General features: G+C 44.4%; 2 protein-coding genes across 2 annotated transcripts; both read right to left on the reverse strand.

Moving 5' to 3' along the window:
• Positions 1-3275: 3275 nt before the first annotated feature.
• Positions 3276-4927, reverse strand: LOC134411065 (glycosyltransferase family 92 protein F13G3.3-like). The gene has a single exon (XM_063144650.1). The coding sequence runs from the start codon at positions 4867-4869 to the stop codon at positions 3616-3618; it is 1254 nt and encodes a 417-aa protein (XP_063000720.1). The 5' UTR covers positions 4870-4927; the 3' UTR covers positions 3276-3615.
• Positions 4928-14384: 9457 nt separating this feature from the next.
• On the reverse strand, positions 14385-15572 carry LOC134411259 (beta-1,4-galactosyltransferase galt-1-like). Its single transcript, XM_063144980.1, has one exon. It carries the CDS (start codon positions 15570-15572, stop codon positions 14385-14387), a length of 1188 nt encoding a protein of 395 aa, XP_063001050.1.
• Positions 15573-23885: the final 8313 nt, after the last annotated feature.

The following is a 23885-nucleotide window of genomic DNA, read 5'->3' on the forward strand; positions in this document are numbered from 1 at the left end:
TTAAGTATACGTGTGAGCGAATTCTGTGTGGTATGAAGAGCCTGACCATTTAGCAGGAAAAATCCAGATTCATTCTCCTTTTTAGCCAATCCATTGACAACTGTTTGGGCTCAGGAGACTTTCCATATACAGTTTTCAAAGTGTTACATCCTGTTTGGTGTAGATCTGGCCCAGGGAGTCTGAGACCCGAGGAAGAGAAAGCAAGACTCAGGGAGCATGCTGGGAGTGGTAGTCCTCTGGCTTTTGCTTGGCCCCTTGAGGGGCCAGACATGTCCTCCTTTTTGGTTTCCAAAATATGGTCTGTCCTGAATCACCTACCAGTCAGTTTCCTTGGGTGATCCAGAGTTCCAGGATCATCGCAGCTTTTTCTAACCGTTATCTCTATGCTATTGATCATTTTATAAACCTCTCTCTAATTGTTCTGTTGTGACGATTCCTGGCATAAATAGCTTTTTTTAAAAAGGATCTGATCAAATAAATTAAAATCAGCTTTATCTGTGGTTAGTAGCTACAATAATCAGATGACTGTTTGATCTGGAGAGTTTCCAGAAAAGTGGACAAGACAGTAAGGGCTCTGGAAACAAAGTCCTGTGAGGAGTGGTTGAAAGAGCTGCATGTGTGTAGTCCGAGGCAAAGAAGATTTAGCGCTTCTGTACATGAGCAATTTATTGCGCAATTGTGATCGGCCACTCACGGAAGTCTGCGGCTCCTTTACATGAAGCCACCAGCCTCCAGGACATCTCCTGTGCCTTCCCGCAGTAATAACGCTTTTTAAAAAGGTCAGAGATAACCCACTCTTTAAAATGATCGCAGGCCACCAGGTGGAATTATTTCATTTGACTTTATGGAGCATTGCCCAAAGGGGAAGTTTTCAATTAAAAACCCTGTGGTCGCCGTCTAAAGGAGCCATAGTCTACACAGAAAGACCCCGGAAGAAGAAGACATGGCGAGGGTGCGGGTTTTCCCTTGAAGGGCTGCTGTCATTTTGAAGATGGAACAGACTTGTTCCCTGTTGCTTTGGAGGGCAGGACTCTGAAGCAATGGTTGCAGAATAGCAGATTTTGGCTAAACCTTAGGAAAAACCTCCTGAGCGCTGTTAGGTAGTGGAACAGGCTTCTTCCAGAGGTGGTGCGCTTTGCTTTGCTTCATTCGTTACATTTCCAAACTGCCCAGTAGCTGAAGCTTTCCGGGAAGATCGCCAGCTAAAATATCCCCTATCAGGGTTGCTGTAGTTGTATCCTGCATTGCAGATCCTACATTGAGCAGGGGATTGAATTGGACAGTCAAAGGCAGCATTTCAACGGCGACATTCCGCAAACCCAAATAACACTAGCAGAGCTCTGTTGAATTCTTTCCGTTGTGCAAGCGGTTGCCCAACTAGTTGTGCAAGCCCTAGTGGAATGGGTTTCGGAATGGGTTGCACAACAGGTGCAAAGCCATTGTGCAATCACTTGAACAATGGGTACAAAACAGTTGCGTAATCCAAGCAGAATGCCTACTGAGTTGCACAAGAAGTTGCATAAGCATAATGATGACCTTCGGCTCTGGGCAGGTACATATTTTCAAAATGAGTAGGTCTAGATCTCCTATCGACTGATTTCCACAACTACAGAATCGGTGTTTACGTCAGGTGTGTCTGCTTTCAAGGACCATAGTAGGTATGGTTTGAAGCCGGAGTGATATAAATGCTCCCCGGAAAATACAGTTTGTTTCGAGAGACGTTCAGAGATTTTATGGAAGCACAGAAAAAGCACAGAGTGTGCTCTTGGGCCCAGAACCCGAATCAATTATGTAGTTACGATGATATCAATTTGCATGAATCGTACAGGTTGTAGAACTCATCTTGTCAGTGTGGGTGTGGGCATGTCTGGTTTTTTCTTCCTTTCTCCCAAAGAGCGCACAGACTCCACAGAGTACTGGCTGAGCTGAACAGATTCTTGGTCTAACCTTGAAAGGTTATTTCTGTCATAGTGACCCTGTTCAGACAACACGCTAAGCCATGGTGGTTAAACATTTTGCGCTAAACATTACGTCTTAGCGTGTCGTGTGAACCATTCCTAACCACGGTGGCCACATAACCATGGTTGAAACACGCTCAGTAACCATTTGCTGCAAAAGGTTTAGCAGCCTAACCCTGAGTTAGCGTGTTTTCCGAACAGGCCCATTATGGCTTAGCGTGTCATGTGAACCAAGACTTAGGACATGTTCAGGCAACACACAAGCAATCCCCCCCCCCCACAAACTGATCTAGGCAATCTTCTGCCTAGATCAGTGGTTCCCAAACTTTTTTAGGTAACCACCTTTTTCAGGTAACTCATGCCCAGTGCCCCCTACCCTACATTATAAAAATCATTATTCAGAATAGCGGTTTTGAACAACCCACTAGGAAGATAATAACAATAAAATTCAAAACAGTAACAATTAATTGAATATTTATTCAAAATCCAATTACCTTTTTTAGTTTATTCAATTAAACATAATTGATGAACTTTATCCAGTGATATCATCTTTTCAAAGTCTGATAGTCATTTAGCAAGAATATTAGATAACACATTTCGTAACTAGGGTAGAGTACCACACTATTCTGTAAATTCTTAATGTGATGGATGGGCTTGATGAAGTGATACCAGTTTCCCAATGTCTGGTTTAAAGTTACTTAACATAAGTCTTAAATCACCACGTTTAGTAATCTGGAGTCGATTTCTTTGCTTGGAGAGAAGTAGGCAGACTATACTAAAACTACATTCCACCAAATATGATGTTGGAAATGAAACCAGGAAGTTCTGAACCACTCTCCATAGTGCAGGATAGCAATCAGAAATTTCCTTCTGTAACCAAAACTCCTGGTACGATTTCTTAAACTTTGGACCCTTTAAATGGGAAGCACCCACCACAGGCTTGCCGAGGGAGGGAGGGAGGGAAAAGAGAGCAAACGCCTCTGTTTTGCAGCCAGCGTGGCAGGGCACACCAAGCAGGGTATGTCTCTTCATTAGCGTTTTGGTGCATTTGAAACATTTCAATTCACCGTTAAAAGGACTCTTCTTAAATGGTATTAATACATGTGTGGATTCTTCCCCTATATGGCTTCTGCTATAAAAATGTCCCTCGGTTTTAAGACCTTCTGGAGAGGCGCTTCTTGGAAAAGACCACCTCGAGTGCCCCCCTGCCGCCCCTTTGCCTCTTAGCGCCCCCTGCCATCCCCCTATGCAATCCCACCATCCCCTTTGGGAACCACTGGCCTAGATCAACGAATCTGTTAGTTTTGCTTTCTCCTACACTGTTTTTTTTTTTTAAAAAAAATGCAAGTTCTTTCCATCTCTGTTATGGAATTCTTACCAAAAAACGAACTGAATGAAATTCTCACTTACCCTACATTTGTCATTGCAAGACAAACTTACCACCTCTCTTTATCAAACTCCATGGTTCATATTCTTAGATAGCCAAGAGCAACTAAGTTATTTTTGGACTCTTCTTCCAGTATGTACAGCAAATGTATGCTGCAGTTTCCCCTTTATTCCTCTATCAAGTATGCACAAGAACTTCATATTCTATATCACTCCCAAATATCTCCTTGACAGTCCCAAGGATAGATCTTCGTAACCTTTCCTAGACACCTCACTTCACCACTTGCAATGGTATGTTTCGTAGCACACGGCTAACTGAGCTGATCAGTGACGAGTTATATCTCCAGAGTGTTGTGTCTCTAATCAGGAATTCTCTGGGTAAGTCTGGCTGCCAAGGGGCCCGGCAGTGGTGCACCATCGCGACTTCCATGGGAACTTCTATGCTGTCTCCCAGTGCCTGGAGGACGGAGTGAACAGACGTCTGAACCACCTTCCTGGGATTGACAATCATTTTCCGTGGGTTGAGGACCTCTTTCCTATCCGGTTCTCGAAGATTGTGCTGCAATATGTTGACTCCAGGTACTGCGTTCCAAGACGGGATGTTGACGGAGGTAAAGACTGTATTAGGGAAGACGTGGTTTTCAAAGAGGAAAATGCCAACCTCTGGATTTTGCTTCTCAAGGCTCTCCATCAGGGCTTTCCAATCTGCGTGCTCAACGGGCAGAATAATTTCATCAACGTCGTTCAGCAATACGTACCTGCTCCTGTACATATTCCGATAGACACAGTCATTCAAGGCTGCAATTTGTCCGTAATAGCCAATCTGGGTGCCATTGCCCTTGGGGTCCCATTTCCATTCAGTAGAAACACTGAGGTAGGATGTGATTGGCCAGGGGACTATCTCGACGGTCCCCTCTGCCACATAAAACTCCAAGACTTTCTCCATCAGTGGGCTGCAACTGTTCTTGTAGATCACCACTCTCCGGGCCCCGAGGAGCTTATACATTTCCATGCTTTGAATGAACTGCAGGATGTTGTTGTAGTCTCCAAACATGGTGGAGATGCACACCGTGAACTCCACGGAAGAGCTCTCCAGTTTGCGGTTTTTAATTTCAAACCGCAGCAACCGGCTGCCGTCTCCATAAGGAACTGAGTTCAGCGACACAGAGCGAGGCTCGCAGTTTCTGGGTTCCATGCAGATCAAGTCCGCCGTCGCGTACGGGAATCCAAAGTGGTCTGCGTGGACGTCGATCACAGCCTTCGAGATGTAGACTTTGTCAGCAGCTTGGCAACAGAACCAGCAATAATGTTCTTTGACTTCCTCGTGGGGTACAATTCCAATCACCCGAGTCAATTTTTCCACCCGGTTATCGAAGTATGACGCGATGACCAAAGTCCTGTTGTCCCTTAAAACAGAGATTGAATTACTGGCCATCCTTCCCCTGCAAAGGCCTCTCTCTTTCCGAAGGATTATTTTGGGTTGGCGAGAGTATTTCTGCAGCTGCAGATAGGAAAGCATCAGCATCGAAACAAAAGCCACCAGACACAGCCCAGTAGCCAAATAAGTTTTCCTCCTGAAGCAGAACATCACATAGCAGCAACACACCACCATGCGTCCCACTGCTGAGCCTGCAACAGAGAGGAGGTGAGGCAGAGGGATAGGTTTATGGAGAGTGATTCATCTCGTATGATGCCACAGTCACAGAAGAAACACCCACACATGAGCCGTCCCACGAGAACAAAGTCAGGCTTATAAGGGTGACTATGTGGAAAGAGAGGACAGGGCTCCTGTATCTTTAACCATTGTGTAGAAAAGGGAATTTCAGCAGGTGTACTTTGTATGCATGTATCACTGGCGAAATTCCCTCTTCATCACGACAGCCCTGCCCTCTTGACCAGATACGAAAGAGGGCAGGGCTCCTGCAGCTTTCACTGTAGTGATGAGGAGGGAATTTCACCAGGTGCTGCATGCCCAGAGAGCTCCGGCTATTGGGCAGTATAGAAATGTAATAAATAAACAAATAAATAAATGCACACAAATGACACCTGCTGAAATTCTCTTTTCTATTCAACTGGATGATGATGATGATGATTGATTGATTGATTTCTTACCCGCCTCTCCCTTTGGATTGAGGCGGGGAACAACATTAGTACAACAATACAATATAAATCAAATACATAAAATTAATTAAAAGAGCATATCAAACTATTACAAAAGTAACAATCAACACATCTTTAAAAATACTTGGGTTTCAAATTCATCTGGGCAGGCCTGTTGGAAAAGGCTAGTCTTTAAAGCTGCCTTAAATTCAGAGAGAGAGAGAGAATTAAGTTGACGTATCTCCTCCGGCAGGCCGTTCCACAGTCCTGTCTTTTTTGGCTAAGCCAAATATTGAAAGATAACTGCAGGAAGAGAAAAGTGAAGAGGGGAGCAGGCTCTGTATGTAATGTGAAATTATGGTTTCGCATAATGTTCCAACCAGGCCAAGTTATACCTTGTCTTTGGGGGCGCTAGGGTTGGAATCCCATCTCTCTCTGTGTGTGTGTAAGTGTGCAGGGGTATCTCACCTAGCAGAAAAGTGGTAGCTTTTAGCCGGATGTTTTGTTTATGCTTATATTTAGGGATATACTACATTTAACCTTTTTTGTTTAGATGCTGCTACAAAGGATAGTTCAGTGTTATTTGTATCTTTTCCTATTTTGCTGCTAGTTTGATTTGGGTGAGGAATCTGTTATTGCTTTACATTTATTTATTTATTACTTATTCAAAGCATTTTTATAGCGCCGCCTCACCATTTCTGGCATCGAGGCGCTTTACAATAACATATAAAACAATTCCATTAAAACCCTCAACCCACATTAAGACAATTCCATTAAAATCCTCATTTATTTAAGAATAAGAGGTTGCATGAAAAACACCCTTCAGTGATTTCATGAGACCAAGTCTGGAATCATTGATTGCTACTGGGTATTGTTAGTGGACCTCTTGATGTGTTTAAGGGTTGATGCTATGTTATAGAGTATTATACTTTTTATATCTTATAGCTATTGTGCTATTGTAGTTAAGGTTGCAATCCCTACTACCCACAACAAGACTTACTTTTAAGGGAAGGCCAAACCAGCCTATATCTGATCCATGTCAGTTTTGCAAGTATTCTATCATACGTCTGTCTGAGTTTGATCCAATTTCTACATCAGTCTGCGTTTCTTGGGATCACAGGAAGATGTGCCTTTCTTTTTGCACCTGACTTTCCCTAATATACATTTTTGTATGGAATTCTTCCTCACCTATGCATTTTTGTTTGCAAAGTTCCACTAATTTGCAATTCCTGTAGGCAATTTTTGAGCTGGGAACTGCGGTACAAAATTTGAAGTGTGCAATCTGAAGGATAACTTTATTCCAATCTACACATTAGTTTTCAGTGATCTGCTTTGAGCACAATGTATTAATGGAGATGAAATGCACAGATAAACTGACTCTGACTACTCTGGGGATGGAGCTGAAAGCTAAAGAAGGACAGCTCATCTTACCAAAAATTTAACAGGCAGGGATTACATTTTTCTGCCTGGGGAGGGAACAGAAACCTGGAAAATAACCACAATAGAAAGTTACACTAATGTTTTTCACACTAACTCAGTGGCCCAACTCTACTATTCTATGATTCTATGAAAGGGGAAACCCTTGAAAGATGAATGAATGTATGATGGCATTCAAAGCTTAAGCCATAATAAAGGTGTTTGCCTTTAAGGTACCACAATATTCTTTTGTTATTTTTACAGACAACATTGTTATGTTGTGGGGCATATACTGAAAGCAACTGGGAGTCTTCCCTTACTGAGCCATATATTTATTTGTGAACCGCCCAGAGAGCTCCGGCTATTGGGCGGTATAGAAATGTAATAAATAAATATTTTGATAGGGCCCCTAAGGAAAAAATTACTTCCATGAATTTCATCCTCTGTTCTGGTTGTTAGCATACCTAGGCATGCACCAGGAGAAATATTGCTTTGACTCTTCTTCTTAGAACTTCAAGCAGCATACATGACACCCACCCACACCCAATTTTTATCTTCACAACAACCTTGTGAGGTAGGTTAGAAATGGTGAGTGGCCTAAGGTCACCCCATGAGTTTCATGGCTGAGGGAGGATTTGAACGGGATTCTCCACACTCCTAATCCCTAAGCAATCTAACCCTCCCTTGTAAAGCATCAAATCTTTATTACTGGCTGCATGGTTAAATTATCTTAGAAATTTTAATGACCGCGGAAAGGTAAAAAAGGAGATGTTACTCCGTGTCCTGCACTCTGGGATGAACTGCGTGACAACCTTTCAAGTCCTTGAAGAGTGCTATCATGTCTTCCCTTAGTCTTCTCTTCTCAGAGCTAAACAGGCCCAGTTCTTTCAGTCTCTCCTCATAGGGCTTTGTTTCCAGACCCTTGATCATCCTCGTTGCTCTTCTCTGAACCCCCTCCACCTTGTCTTCATCCTTCTTGAAGTGTGGTGCCCAGAACTGGATGCAATACTCAAGATGAGGCCCAACCAGTGTTTTATCTTTATAAATAAAGTGGACTCAACCAACATGCAAAATCATAAAACCTCTAAAATGTCAGCTGCAATGTTTTTTGTTTTCAAAATAAGACCAAAAAAGACCTCAAATCCTGGACAGATATTCTACACAGCAGGAGGAGACAGCCAAATAATAAGACTTCATTAAAAAAAAAAGCAGTAATCAGGAAGAAAGATCAACAGCCAAGCAGCAAACCATTTGAACAGCTTCACCTCCATCTGAATGCATTCTCAAAGAGCCAAGTTTCTTAATATTACCTACATTTATTATTAAAATAGTGTGTTAAAATTCAGTTCAATGGTGTTTAAGTGTGTGTAGGATTGCAGCCGTAAACTTTTACACTGACAACTAATGAGTAGAAAAGGCATGTTTAACAAACAACAAAGATAAAGATAAAACAGGACAGTACCTGCTGTCTTCTCTAGTCGTGCAGGAACACTCTGAAATCCTGTATTTCTTCCAGTTCTTCCCCACTGCATATGAAGTGAGCAAACATCCAAGCTCAGACGTGTTTCAAAAATATTTCCTGAACAAGAACGTTAGGCCAGATTATCTTAACTCTTCCGATTGGTTCTCAAAAGCTTTGCTTACTTATTTATTTATTTATTTATTTATTACATTTCTATACCGCCCAATAGCTGGAGCTCTCTGGGCGGTTCACAAAAATTAAAACCATTCATAATATAAAACAACAGTATAAAACCGTAATATAAAATACAATAAAAAAGCTCAACCAGATAAAAACAGCAGCAATGCAAAATTACAAATTTAAAACACCATGTTAAAATGTATTTATAGAAAATGCTGGGAGAATAAAAAGGTCTTCACCTGGCGTCTAAAAGCATATAATGTAGGTGCCAAGCGAACCTCCTTAGGGAGCTCATTCCACAGCCGGGGTACCACAGCAGAGAAAAGCTTTGTTTGCTTGTTTTTAGACATGAATTTTTCAGCTCATAGTTGGCTTTTCGGAATTGCTCATCCGAATATTGTTACCCAGCCATTCAAAAGAACAAGGAAAGAAAGAGAAAGGCAGAAGCTGGCTGGGAAAACAGGTTTAGCACGTCCCAGTGGAAAACATGAGTGTGTCTGCTGTTTTTTTGAAGAGAAGACTGGCTGAAATCCCCTAGGTGACTGCAGTGTTGACCTGGGAGAGAGCACAGAACCCCACAGAATCGTTGGTATTAACCGGTTGCATCAGAGGGATTTATAGCCACTCCATCATCTAAGCCTAGAGCAAGAGCTCCTCAGGGTTTATACACACACACGCCAGACCAGCATAACATGCTATGGCTTTCAGGGTAGCGTTTCTTGTGCAACACAGGGCACGGAAATCCGGGAAGACTTCAGTTGCTGTCAGCGGGGCTCATCCCGTGACCCAAACCGGTTTTTGGATGCTGTGGCTTACGTAATAGTAACACTAAATAATAACCAAAGTAACGAGAGCATCTCGTGAAGAATTATTGTCCACCCACTCAGATCCAGAGTCTGGGTTTCCGAATGAGAAAACGTGGCTTCTATTTTTGCAGGGGTGGAGCACGCCTCTGAGACGTTCCTGGGGCAGTGCTACCAGGTTAAGGCTGCAATCCAGTGGAGGCTGGTGGCACGGATGTCAGTGGGGCGGTGAATCCACTTTGGGTTTCATTCAGGACCAGTCAGAATTCTAAAGGCTGGTTCTGACTTTTTCTGGCTGGTTCTGGATGAAACCCAAAGTGGATTTACCGCCCCACTGACATCCTCCTCCTCTCCATGTTGTCCTCACAACAACCACCCTGTGAGGTAGGCTGGGTTGAGAGTCTGTGACTGGCCCAAAGTCCAAACCCCGCCCAGAGGACAAAGTGAGGCAAGAGGGGAGGAAGGAACCCCCTGCGTGAAGGACTGGACACCCTTGAGTTTCGCCAAGAATTACAGCAGGACCCCATGCTGCAAGGGTGTCGGGATGCAGCTGGGGGGGGGGCGGCCGAAGGAGGGGGGAAGCCGGGTGTGGCTGTTTTTGTATGGGAAAGGGGCTTACTGTATCGGATTTTTGTGCCCAAAGGTGAAGGAGGGGTGGAAAGGAAGCAGCTAATAGTGACCCAATCTTTTCGTGCGAAGGTGCTGGAAGCAGCTCATGAATTGGTGTGTGTGGCATTTAGGTATTCGGTGGACCTTGGGTCGTGTAAGCCGAGACTTTTACTGGCCGGGGGTGGCAAGTGAGGTGCAGGAGTTTTGCACCACCTGTGAAACCTGCCAGCAGGTAGGATTTCCCAGGGACCACCCTAAAGCCCCTCTCCGCCCATCCCCCATCACCGAAACCCCATTTGAAAAAATGGGGGTGGATATATTAGGGCCCTTTAGCCCGGTGAGACGCTCAGGGAAGAAGTACATCTTAACCCTGGTGGATTATGCTACCCGGTTCGCAGAAGCCGTGCCCCTGTCAACAATTTCAGCCTCTCAGCTGGCTAGGGCCATGATGACGATTTTCACGTGCTTTGGGGTGCCCTGGGTCTTAGTACATGACGTGGGAGGGGGATTTATGTCCCAGCTTCTGAAAGAATTGTGGAAGTTGGCTGGAGTTCAGCAATGCACCCCCGCAGCATACCATCATGAAGGAAATGGGTTAGTGGAACGGTTTAACCAAACCCTGGGGGAAATGCTGAAAGCGTGTGCGGTTCAGCATGCTTCGGATTGGGATCAAGCATTATGCTATCTCCTGTTCGCAGCACGCAATGCGAAGAGCGATAGTTTAGGGTTCTCGGCGAATGAATTGGTGTTCGGGCGGGAGATCAGGGGTCCTCTGAAGCTGCTGAGGGAGGGGTGGGAAGGACGGACCACTCCCACCCCTGTTTCGGGAGTAGCATATATGCAGGATTTGCAAAACCTGCTGAGAGAGGTGGGGGAGGCTGCACAAGAGAACTTAGCCCAAGCCCAACGAGTTCAAAAGGGGTGGTATGACCGAAAAGCACGGCAGCGCATGTTTCAGGAGGGGGGACAAAGTGCTAGTATTGAAACCTCTGAAGCCTGAAAAGTTAGCCGTGAGGTGGGAAGGCTCTCTAGTGGTGGAAAAGAAATTGAATGAAGTTAACTCTGCTGAAAGATCTGAAAACCCAACATCGCTCAAAAGTTTACCATGTGAACATGATGAAACCGTTCCATGAGAGGGCTGTCCGAGTGTGTCAGGTTGGGGGGGGGAGGCCCCCCTGGAAGTGGAGTCTGGGATTGATGTGCTAGCAGGCTACTGGGGAAGAGAAGGGCTGTCTGAGATTCAGATGCCCGAAGAGCTGTCCGCCAGGCAGCGGGAGCAACTTAAACGATGCCTGGGGGAGTTTGAAAGCTTATTTTCAGGGCTGCCGGGGCGGACTATGCTGACTCGGCATTCCATCTCCACTGGGAACCACCCGCCCATCCAGTCTCCTCCCCATAGGCTGAATGGCAAGCAGTTAGAAGTGGTGAACAAGGAGATTGAAGAGATGTTGGCTATGGGAGTTATCAAAAAAAGCCAGAGCCCTCGGTCCTCCCCTATTGTCCTCATAGCCAAAAAAGATAACAGTATTAGATTCTGCGTGGACTATAGGAGGCTGAACAGCATCTCCACGGTGGCCTCCTACCCCATGCCTTGAACTGATGATTTGATATAAACCTTGGGAAGGGCTAAATTCATCTCCACTCTAGATGTAACCAAGGGATATTGGCAGGTGCCACTAGATGCTGCTGCTGCCTTGAAGTCAGCGTTCTCCACCCCTAGGGGGCACTACCAGTTCACGGTCCTTCCGTTTGGCTTGGCGAATGCGCCCGGAAGCTTCCAGAAACTTATGAATGGGGTTTTGCAAGGTTTGGGTGCTTTTTCCTGTGTTTACCTGGATGACATTGCGGTTTTTAGCAACACCTGGGAACAGCACTTAGAACAACTGGCCCAAGTCCTAGGACGGCTGCAGGAGGCTGGGCTAACCGTGAAGGCCTCCAAGTGTCAGTTTGGGAAAGGAGAAGTGATGTATTTAGGGCATCGGGTGGGGCAAGGTGCTCTGAAACCCTTGGAGGCCAAGGTAGAAGCGATTCAGCAGTGGCCTACCCCCCAAACCAAGAAACAAGTGCAGTCCTTTTTGGGCCTGGCAGGCTACTACCGGAGGTTTGTCCCCAATTTTAGTAACTTGGTCGCACCCTTGACGGATTTGTGTCGAAAGAGGCAGCTGGTGAGGGTGTGGTGGACGGAGGCCTGCCAGCAGGCCTTTGATAGGTTGAAGCAGAAATTGAAGCGAGCCCCTGTCCTCCGGGCACCAGACTTTGACAAGCCATTTGTAGTGCAAATGGATGCTTCAGAGGCGGGGCGGGGCGCAGTTCTGCTTCAAGAGGGAGAAGGGGAGCAGTTGCAGCTTGTAGCTCCTCAGCTCAGCTCCTCTGCCCAGCCCGGGCCCCAGACCAGCAGGATCCAGAGGATTTGAATGAATATTCAATTAATTGTTATTGTTTTGAATTTTATTGCTATTATCTTCCTTAGTGGGTCATTGAAAACTGCTATTCTGAATAATGATTTTTATAGTGTAGGGTAGGGGGCACTGGGCATGAGTTTGTGGAACCAAGGGGGTGGTTACCTGAAAAAGTTTCAGGTAACTATTGAAAGAAATTTATGTTAATTCAAAAAATAATGTGAAAAGCCTATTGAAAGACATTTATGTTAAAAGCCTTAAAAGCCTATTGAAAGATATTTATGTTGATTCAAAAAATATTGTGAGATTTTGTTATTGAAAGAAGTCGATTTCAAATAAAAAAAAACAATATTGAGATTTTCTATCACCCCCTTTGCTAATATGTTTAATATTTAGAATATTGTATATTATAGTAGTTGCATGCCTTTGGCACTCGTTGGTTGCTATTATTCATATCAGCTACTGCCTTCTTTAATTTTGTGTAGAAGTGGTGGGAAAACATAAGAGGGTTATAAATTAAACGCGACATCACCTGGATCCCTGTAAAATTCCACGAATGGGACAGGACGGTTGAATAATAAAAGCCACATCTGGAAGCAGCCTTCCAATTGAACAGCATTTGCACGGGCCCACTGTGTATCACGTGCTCCGTGAATCTTCGATGTCTGCGTGAGAATGCCATGTTGCGCTCTCTGCTTTAAGTGACATGTCCAGCAGTGATCATGGTCATTAGAGATGTCAGAGGTGGAGAACCTCTGGTTCCAGTTCCATCCCATGAGCTCCCTCCCCAAAGCCCTGCCCATTCAGAAGAGAGAGGGGGTGGGGGAAGCAAGTGACCTGTATAAATTCTTGTATTGATTTTTTCTTATTTCAAAACGCAACCAACTTACAAACACACAATACAAAAGAAAACAAAACACAGAGAAAGATTCTTTAAAAAGTCACAAAACTCATCAAAAACATACAAAGTTAAGATGGACTTCCGATTTTCTCCATAGCAAAAATAAGTGACCATATCTTCTCTTACTCTATAATTACAATAATAAAAAACCCCTCTTTCTTTTATTTTAAAGTTTTCTTCTTAATCGTTGATTAATCGTTGATTAATAAACAAATCACTTTTTTCTAGTCCCTGCAAAAAGTCTATAACCATGCAGTTAAAACCATTGATGCTGACTTTTCTCTAATTATTGACGTTAAGTTTTACCATCTCTGCCAACTCCACCATCTTCAACAGACATTCATCCGTTGTAGGCAATATTGAGCCTTTCCGTTTTTGGAGCTGCACCCTCGGTTGGCTTCACTCCTCCCTCCCCTCCCCTCCCCCAGTCAAGTGTAGGTCTCTGCTTGGTACTCATCCAGCTTTCGTAGGGGCCAGCCAAGGCCCTTTGATTGCTGCTTGCTGTCCTGATTGAGATGAGCAGTGGCATTATTATTATTATTATTATTATTTATATAGCACCATAAATGTATGTGAAGTTGGCATGTGATTTGGATGTGTGTTGGAGAACAGCTGAGAACAGCTCTCTCTTGGCACAGAGGAAGGTACACTGGACGTTGGGGAGGAGGGACTGGATCTCTTCTCGATCGTCCCAGAGTGTAAGACACGGAATAACAGGCTGAAGTGACAGGAAGCCAGATTCTGGGTGGACATCAGGAAAAACTTCCTGACAGTTAGAGCAGTACGACAATGGAACCAGTAACCTAGGGAGGTTGTGGGCTCTCCCACACTAGAGGCCTTCAAGAGGTAGCTGGACAACCATCTGTCAGGGATGCTTTAGGGTGGATTCTTGCATTGAGCAGGGGGTTGGACTCAATGGCCTTGTAGGCCCCTTCCAACTCTGTTATTCTATGATTCTATGCATTAGGGTGGATTCCTGCATGGGGAAGGGGGGGTTTGGACTCAGTGGCCTTGTAGGCCCCTTCCAACTCTGCTATTCTGTGATTCTATGTCAGGGGAGGGGGAGGGGGAGGGCTTGGGGCTAGACCCCCAACCCTGATGTCACCCATCCCACCAAATTGGTCCTACAGGACACTCTGAGCTAAGAGTTCTGCAGCTTATTTCTCTTGCTTACAACACTGTTTGTTGTAGAACCTCAGTAACATTCCCAACCAGTGACTTATTAAATCTCCAGATTGTTGTATCCTTAATCAGGGATTCTCTAGGCAGCTTTTTTTGAAAGGGAATCCGGCAATGATAGACAAAGGCAACATCCATTGGGACATAAACGTGCTTCCCGTACGCCTTGAGAACAGAGTGGACAGAGGTCTGGATCACTTTCCTTGGATCAACAATCATTTTCCGAGGATTGAAAACGTGTTTCCTATCAGGCTCCCGCATGACGTGCTGCAATATGTTGACTCCGGGCACTGAGCCCCAAAGTGAGATGTTGAATGGATTGTTGGGTTCGAATATGGTTTTAGGAAAGACATGGTTCTCAAAGAGAAAAATGCCACTCTTTGGGTTTTGCTTCTGCAAGTTGTGCATCATCGTTTTCCAATCTGGATATTTAATAGGCAGAATAATTTCATCAATGTCATTGAGCAGCAAATATTTGGTCTTGTACATGTTGCGATAGATGCAATCATTTAAGGCTGTAATTTGCCCGTAGTAGCCAATGTCTTTGGCATCCATTGAGTAATGCCAGTGAGAAGTAGTACGGAGGTATGAATCAATCGGCCAAGGGATTATTTCGACAATATCTTCTGCAACATAAAAATCCAGCACTTTTGCCATCAGTTGGCTGCAGTTATTCGTGTAGATCACCACTTTCTCCACTCCGAGAATTTTATACATCTCCACACTCTGCACAAACTGCAGGACATTGTTGTAGTTTCCAAACATGGTGGAGATGCAGACGGTGAATCCCAAAAGGTCATCCTCAGCATAGCGGTTTCTTATTTCAAACTCTGGCAGTTGGTCAATTTTGCCTTCACGGGACCAATGGATCATTATGTAATGGGGCTCACAGTCTTTAGGTTCAAGACATTGCAAGTCTGTGGCACCATAAGGAAAATCAAATCGATCAACATGGACATCTATTTTAGCTTGGGAGATACGTATTTCATGAATGGATGAGCAGCAAAACCAGCAATAAAGTTCCCTGACGTCTTTATGATGGACTATTCCAATCACCCGTGTCGTTTTGTTCTCGCTTTCTCTATTATCAGAGTATGCGTTAATGATAAAGGTTTTGTTGTCTTTTAGGGGTGTGATGGTATCACTGGCAGGCGTTCCGCCGCAGGCGTTCCGCCGCATTTCCTTGGGAGCACTGGCGTTTCTGTTCTGGAGGTAGGAAAGGATTATTATTGAAGTGAAAGTGGTGATGGAAATAGCTACCAGGTATGATTTATTCCAACGGCACTGCATTTCAAAGTGGAACATCCAACTGCTACTGTGCACCTGACTGGAAAAGCAAACACACAACAGGATGAGGCTTCCAAGAGGAACATCACAATGTTGTCGGGACACACCCAACCCTCCATAAAATTCTGTTAATGAGGCCGTGCGATGGCACAATAAAAGCCTCAGCGGAAGCACCCTCCGTCAGAAAACAAATGCTTCAGCTACAGTTGAACATATCTTTCTTTTTTAAAATAATTTTTATTGATTTTTTCCTATAACTACATAATAACCAAACTTCTAAACAATGCAAACAATACAATATATAATAATACCACATAATACATAATAATACATACTAAACAGATTAATAAACATATATTCTTTACTTAATTCTGATTTATCTAATCATTGATTAACGTTAACATGTTCCCCCCCACCCCACCCAGGGATCTTATTTTGATTTCCAAAATCTCATTAATTCCTCTGGAAGTGTTTTCCCTCTCACCCTTAATAATACAAAGTCCAAAAACTGTTTCCATATTGCTTCAAAATCATTCGTTTTAATCATTCCTCTTCTGACTCTGTTACATGTTAATTTGTCATTAATAGCAATATCCCATATTTCTTTATACCAATTTTCTATATGATAATCCCCTTGAACCTTCCAGTTCCTGGATATCATTAATCTTGCAGCTGTTAACAAATTCGTTGAACATATCTTTAATGACCAGCCCTACAGGAGGGCTGACTCAAAATGAAAGTGATCACCTTGAAACTCTCATTCAAATAGAAATGGTGTGTGTGTATGTATGTGTATGTATGGCCCTGTTCAGAAGACACCTTAAACCATGGCTTTAAACTCAGTGGTTAAGTCAGAAAGCCGGGCTGCGTTCAGAAGACACCTTAAACCACGGCTTTAATCATGGTGAATAAAGCCAAAAGCCTTATTCACCATGGTTAAAACCATGATTTAAGGTGTCTTCTGAACGCGGCCTGGCTTTCTAGCTTAACCACCATGGTTAGCTATGGTTTAAGGTGTCTTCTGAATGGAACCAGACTGCATCTTTCAGAAAAATGGCAAAATTAATAATAATGCTTTGCAAAAGCCCCCAAATGCCTTAAAAAAAAAAAAAACACCCAAAGGTTTAAAAAGAATCCTATTCATATTTGTTTGTGGGGAGACGGAAATCCAGGATTAACAGTGCAATGTTATGTATGGTAAGCAGAAGTAAACCTGGCTGAGTTCAAAGGGACTTACTCATTTTTCAGCAGCAAAATTAATCAGCAAAAGTTGGGTGGGGGAGCTGTTGTACAAAATGTACGTATTGCATGAACTCTAGTTTCAGCGATGAGGGAAAGGCACTTAGTGCATGCTCAGAATTCCTCCATTAATTAGCTCTGGTTTTGAAAACAGACACATTGGCTGAATCCTGGCGTAGTCTTGGCACAAATTAAGTTATGGGGAGGAAAATATCATGAGCGCTTGCGCATAACAAGGAGGAGGCTGCAGAATGGTGGACAAGTTGGGCCCTTGGTCTGATTCAGCATGGCTCTTCTTATGAGCATTGAGTTCAGACCAAGTCTGAAACCCAAGCAGAATTGGGCAGTCTTTCAGTCTCAAAATAATGTATTTTGCTTTGGCTTCACTGAGAGCTGGGGGAAGGGGGGAATGTGGTTCAATGACTTACAGGTCCACATTTTTTACCATGGTCTTCTATCACTGTGTATTGTAGGAGGGCAAGGATGGGACCAATGAGATCCCAGTCTTCCAGTGCCAGTACAGTTAACTACGAAAAAGCCTTAAACTGGATTTCAAGTATCGTAATTCTCTAGACCCTGCTCCTATTCTTCTGAACTTTTTAGGTTTGTTGTCTGGAAGACACCTCTGATGACCTGTGCATTTTCAAGCAAATTTACCCCAAAACCATGGATGTGGGTGTGTGAAGGGAAGTGAAATCAAACCACTCCCGCCCCCAAATGGGAGAACTCCCCTTCCAAATGAACTACTCCCCCTATCCTTCTGAACCTTCGCTGGTTTGTTACTTAAGGACACCTCGAGGCTACCTGTAATTTTCAGAACAATGATTCACAAGGAAGACAGGGAGATAACTACATCCTCTCTCGGAGACCTCCCAAAATGTCAAGGCTACCCTTTCACAAAACCCCATGGGTCTATCATTCTGTAATTTGCTAGCCATGATCTCTGATAGGGCAACAAATCCTGAAATTTTCATCTGTTTCTTCCAAGGAATAAAAAATGTTATTGGATGTTCCTTTTAAAAGAAAATCAAAATAGAAAAGCACATAGTCAAAAAAAAACTTGCTCCAATTTTTCTTATATTGGGCAGATGTAACCCCCTCCTAAGGGACTACTGTGCCTGCAATTATCATCCAATTCTTAGCAAGAGAAAAATGTTAATAGTGGTTTTTTTTTAAATATATATATTATTAATTTCCCATGATAGTCAACAGGAAACATAAAGATTCAGTTTTCTGAACCTTGACTTGGGGTCTGAGTTGAAGTGTGTGTGTGAACCTAGCAACACCCCTGGTGATGCCATAATGTAATAAGGAGAGAGAATATTGCAAACTAGCTATTAAATAGATCAGGGTGGTAGAATTTTAATTTTTTTCTGTCAAGGACCACGTTCCTTCATTTTGACCCAACCCAAAAGTGACCTTTGCCACCGTTTCTTTCTTTCTTACTTTCTCTCCCATTTCCTCCTCACCAAGCAAGTTTCCCAGGGGGGAACATATCACTCCCAAATGATATGTTAGCTTCCCTAACCAGGACTCTGGGGGGGGGGAAGGGGGGGCTTTCTCAGAACTCGGCTACAAATCCCACGTTTTATCTGCTCCCCATCTGAGGTTAGTTCTGATCAGTGGGTTTTTTTTTCTGGTTGGGTTTTGATCGTGGGTTTTGGTTTTGGTTTTTTTGGAGGGGCTCTCCCCCACCCACCCCCCACCCCCATGACGCCCTTTTTTTTGTTTTAATATTTGCAACGGTGTACATGGCAGAGTTTTTGAATGTAAATAAAAGATGTGGACCCTTTTGGCGTTTGTAACAGAAGGTTGTGATCTTCGTTGATGTTCCAGGCGGCGGGAGGGGGACTGGGAGGGGGAGCAGGGAGGGGGCAATCCGGCCATGGCCAGCCAGGGGCCCCTCTGAGCCGGGCCCTGTGGGGCGAGAGCTGAGGGGGAGGTGCTGGGGGGCTGGGGGGCATTCACTAGCAGAAGTCCACATGCTCTGGCGGGGGCTTTTCTTGAGCAGGAGGACCTGGGGGTTGTTGGGGGGGCATTTAGACTTCCTTCCCTCCTTGGCCCCCTCCCCTCTGTGACTCCCACCCCCACGTCTCTCCCTCTATTACCGTTTTCATGGTTGTAAACCGCCCAGAGATATAAATTAAATAAATAAATAAATAAATATTGGCAGAGGCTTTTGAAGGCCTGCCTTGGGTGACCGGTTGCCCACCCTCCTTTTGAAAAAGCCACATAAAGGCTTCCAGATTGGGCTAAAGTATTGAACTCCAGAGCATGGGATTATTGGACTCTAAGGTTATTGGAATATACTGGGCTAGAGTATTGAACTGAGCAACCGATGAAATCTGTGTCCCTCCACATTTTTGCTCAGTACTTTGGGGCAGTCACTGACCTGGTTTGCACATAATGAGAAGCCACTGTGGGTGAATTTCCCCCTGGGGCTTCTTGTTATGGTGGCGACTGCATTTATTTATTTATTTATTTATTTATTTATTTATTTATTTATTACATTTCTATACCGCCCAATAGCCGGAGCTCTCTGGGCGGTTCACAAAAATTTAAAACATTCAAAGTATAAAACAACAGTATAAAGCCATAATATAAAACACAATATAAAAGCTCAACCAGATAAAAACAGCAGCAATGCAAAATTACATATTTAAAACACCAAGTTAAAATTTTTTTATAGACACTTAAAATACTGGGAGAATAAAAAGGTCTTCACCTGGCGTCTAAAAGCATATAATGTAGGTGCCAAGCGAACCTCCTTAGGGAGCTCATTCCACAGCCGGGGTGCCACTGCATTTAACAATTATGTTAAATGTTAATTATGAACGTTTGGGCGCAGCAGAGGTGTGTTGTAGCTTCTCGTTACATGTGAACCTGTTGAGGGTGGGTTGTTGCAGTGGTTGAAAAGCCACACATAACCCTAAAACATCTCATGAGTTCTGAGTACCTTGTCAACCACCCGGAGAACCCACCTTTGCTGGGTTCGCACGTAACAAAAAGCTGTGTGCCACTTCTGTGCCCTAAATATTCAAAACGGTGGCTGCTAGCTAATGCTTTAAAAACACCCACACAAGGGAATTCACCCACAGTAGCATATCTCACATATGGGTTGTTGTGAGGATGAAGTACCATTGGACATCATCTTCAACTCCTTGCACGAAGGAGGGGAGGGGGGGAAAGGCAGTAATAAAGAAAAACCTCAAGTGCTCTTCCACTCACCATATCCAACTCTCCCACTTCTGAGGAAAGGAACAGAGGCTGAAGTGCAGGATTGATCACTGCAGAAATAAAAGAAGTTCCTACGACGTGCACCAGCAGCATTTTGGGTGTAGCTTTGCACAGCAGTGACCTTCAAGCCAACCTTTCTAGAACTACAGATTGCATGCCTGACACTAACCTGCAGTTAAGGTGCACTAACTGCATTCTTCCTTTCTTCATACTCCTGAAACAAGGAGAGAGACAGAAAAACCAAACAAAAATGCCAAAGTCAACTCCCCACTCCCACCCAAAAACAGTTTTATAGAAATGTCTCTTATCACCAATAAACTATCATTATATTTAAAAGTTCCTTTACCTGTTACAACTTAAACGTTAAAATTCTCTGTCTCTTCTCCCAGTTACTCCTCAGCAAGGTAAAGTTCCCCTTGTGAAGAAGGAAACAGCAAGCCGTGTAGAGCGAAGTCACAGAGACCCTATTCAGGAATGAGTCACACGGCACGCGAGTATTTACAAAGGAGGGGTCTGTACAGATCAGGTAAACCCGTCATAGCCTTAAGTCCCTTTATTGACATCTCTTTATATATGGGGATGGCATCAAGGCATGGTCAGGCCCATCCTCCAGGTGAGGCTCAAGACAAAGAACCCCTTGAAGATGATCTTCATTGCTAGGTGATTCTTCATCTTTCTCTCTCTCTCTCTCTCTCACCCTCTCTCGCCACTGCCAGTTTGCTTACTAGCTCTTTGCCTGCCAGTCAAGCAAAAGCAGCTAATAAGAACGACGGTGAGAACATTAGCTGAGGGAGAGATACCTTGCCCAACTGCAAACGTCTGCCAAATGTCTCTCACCAGGAAGAAACTTAAAGAATGATGTTACTCAAGTTGGCTTTTAATTAGTGTCCTTTGTAAAAACAATGCGTCTTACACTGCTGGAAACCACACAAAGGCACTGACTTAAATACCATAGTGGATTTCCTTGAAGAGGTGTAGTCAGGGAACGTCCAAGCTTTCTTGTCCCATAGTCTGTTGGCTCTGATTTGTCTGGCGAATGGAGTTGCTATATTGCAACCCAGAGATCTGAATTGGTAGCTTTTATATATCCTGGAGCAGAAAGAACTGCTTCATTCCGTTCATTGTTTGATAAGAGCCCAAAAGAACATGAGATATTTTAAAAAAGAGAGACAAAGAAAGAAAAATAAATGTGAGAGAAAGCTGGACAGGGGGAGTGTGTCCCTGCTGGTTCTCCTGGACCTCTCAGCTGCGTTCGATGCCATCAACCATGGTATCCTTCTAGGCCGCCTTGCTGGGATGGGTCTTGGAGGCACTGCTTTACAGTGGCTCCATTCCTTCCTGGATGGGCGGACCCAGAAGGTGGTATTGGGGGACTCCTGTTCGACTCCTTGGCCGTTGGCCTGTGGAGTCCCTCAGGGCTCTGTTTTGTCCCCCATGCTATTTAACATATACATGAAACCGTTGGGAGAGGTTATCCGGAGTTGTGGGATGCGGTTCCACCAGTACGCTGATGACACCCAACTCTACTACTCCTTTCCACCCAATTCCAAGGAAGCGGTTTCTGTGCTAAACCAGTGTCTGTTGGCAGTAATGGATTGGATGAAGGCGAACAAATTGAAGCTTAATCCAGATAAGACAGAGTTCAGTCGAAAGGCAGATCAGGGAATAGGGATTCAGCTTGTGCTGGATGGGGTTACACTCCCACACATAGGTCTGCAGCTTGGGTGTGCTTCTGGATTCAGCCCTGAGCCTGGATGCCCAGGTTTCGGCGGTGGCCAGGAGTGCATTTGCACAGTTAAAGCTAGTGCGCCAGCTGCGCCCGTTCCTAGAGATGTCGGACCTGGCCACGGTGACACATGCCTTAGTTACATCCCGATTGGATTACTGTAACGTGCTCTACGTGGGGCTGCCTTTGAAGACTGTTCGCAAACTCCAGCTCGTTCAAGGAGTTGCAGCCAGATTGTTGACCAGGGCTGGTTACAGGGAGCAGACAACTCCCCTGTTAAAACAGCTCCACTGGCTTCCAGTCTATTTCCAGGCACAATTCAAAGTGCTGGTTATGACCTATAAAGCTCTATATGGCTCGGGTCCAGGTTATCTGAAAGACCGTATTCTCCTTTATGAGCCTGCCTGTGCTTTGAGATCTTCTGGAGAAGCCCTTCTTTCAGTCCCACTATCTTCATGGGCACGCTTGGTGGGAACATGGGAGAGGGCCTTCTCGGTGGCTGCTCCTGTGCTTTGGAACTCTCTTCCCGGGGAAGCTAGACTGGCTCCCTCCCTCCTTGATGGGCTTTCGGAAGCAGGTGAAAACTTGTTTGTTCCAGGAGGCCTTTGGAGAATAATCTGGTCCTCCATCTATATTAAGAACTTGTAAAATTGTCATGTATTTTAAACATTTATGTTTAATATTGTATTTTTTAATTGTACATTTCTTTTCCTAGGTTTAAAATGTATATGTTTTAAATTTTGTAAGGCCACCTTAAGGCCCAGTATTGGGCAAAAGGCAGAATACAAATAAAGATGCTGATGATGCCGATGCTGAGAACAGGCAGATTATACCATCCAGACAGACGTTCAGTGCTAAACTCTTACACATCAAGGCTTGAATCCCTGTTGATGATGCTGAAATAGAGTGGCCATCTCTTTGTTTTCCCTGACAGACTCCTCATTCGTAATAGCTACATGGCAACAGCTGCAACATGTCCCCTGCATGCTAGCAATATTGGCACCCGTTGAATTGAACTGACTAGTTTCTCCATCCGTAGTCCCGACCCAACACACCAAGTTGTAAAGCTGAGATATCTCTTGTTCCCCCAGGGCTGGCGTCAGCACCTAGCATCTTCCAATGGGGAGCATTTTCCCAAATGTGAATTACTGTTGTGAGGGAAATCAGTCTGGATTAGGATTGCAGTAAAGGAGAAAAGGTCCCTCCCACCGGGTCCCTGATCCAGATTGGATCCTCCACCCCAACCTGCCTGCAATTTACTTTTAAAAAGCCAATAAGAGAATTAATGATTGCCAGCTTATCTATTATGGCCCTGTGTGTCTTGCCTTACCTAAAGTGGGATCTGTGGCTGTGAGTTGGACAGCCTGTAGGACCATGGGCCATAAGGTAGAATGTTCCCCCAATGCTTTTTTGGTTTTGACATGTTATCCCAGCGCTTGCACTGCCAGAACATAATGAGGGGATGACCTCCTGCTTCTTCTGTCTTGAGAACCACTGTTCTGCTGTGCACTACCATTGCCATGTAGGCCCAGGGGCTGTGAGATGGCCTGCTCCCCTCAATCCTATGAACCTAGTTTGTGTAGGGTGACCATATGGAAAGGAGGACAGGGCTCCTGTATCTTTAACAGGGAATTTCAGCTGGTGTCATTTGTATGCATGCAGCATCTGGTGAAATTCCCTCTTTATCACAACAGTTAAAGCTGCAGGAGCCCTGCCCTCTTTTGTATCTGGTCACTCTACAAAAGAGGGCAGGGCACCTGCAGCTTTAACTGTTGTGATGAAGAGGGAATTTCACCAGATGCTGCATGCATACAAATGACACCTGCTGAAGTGTTAGAGTTGCACCCGAGGAAGCCTCCTCAGATGAGGAGGAGGCAAACTTACAAGAAGTAGGAGGTGTTTCCTCCCCCACAGCTGGACCAGAGACCAGTGCGCAGTTGGTAGGGAGTCATTCCATGGAGGAGAATGCAGGTCCCGTGGAGGAGCCACGGGCCAGTCAGTCG

The sequence above is a fragment of the Elgaria multicarinata genome, chromosome 19 (assembly GCF_023053635.1).
Source record: "Elgaria multicarinata webbii isolate HBS135686 ecotype San Diego chromosome 19, rElgMul1.1.pri, whole genome shotgun sequence".
Taxonomy (NCBI): Eukaryota; Metazoa; Chordata; class Lepidosauria; order Squamata; family Anguidae; genus Elgaria; species Elgaria multicarinata.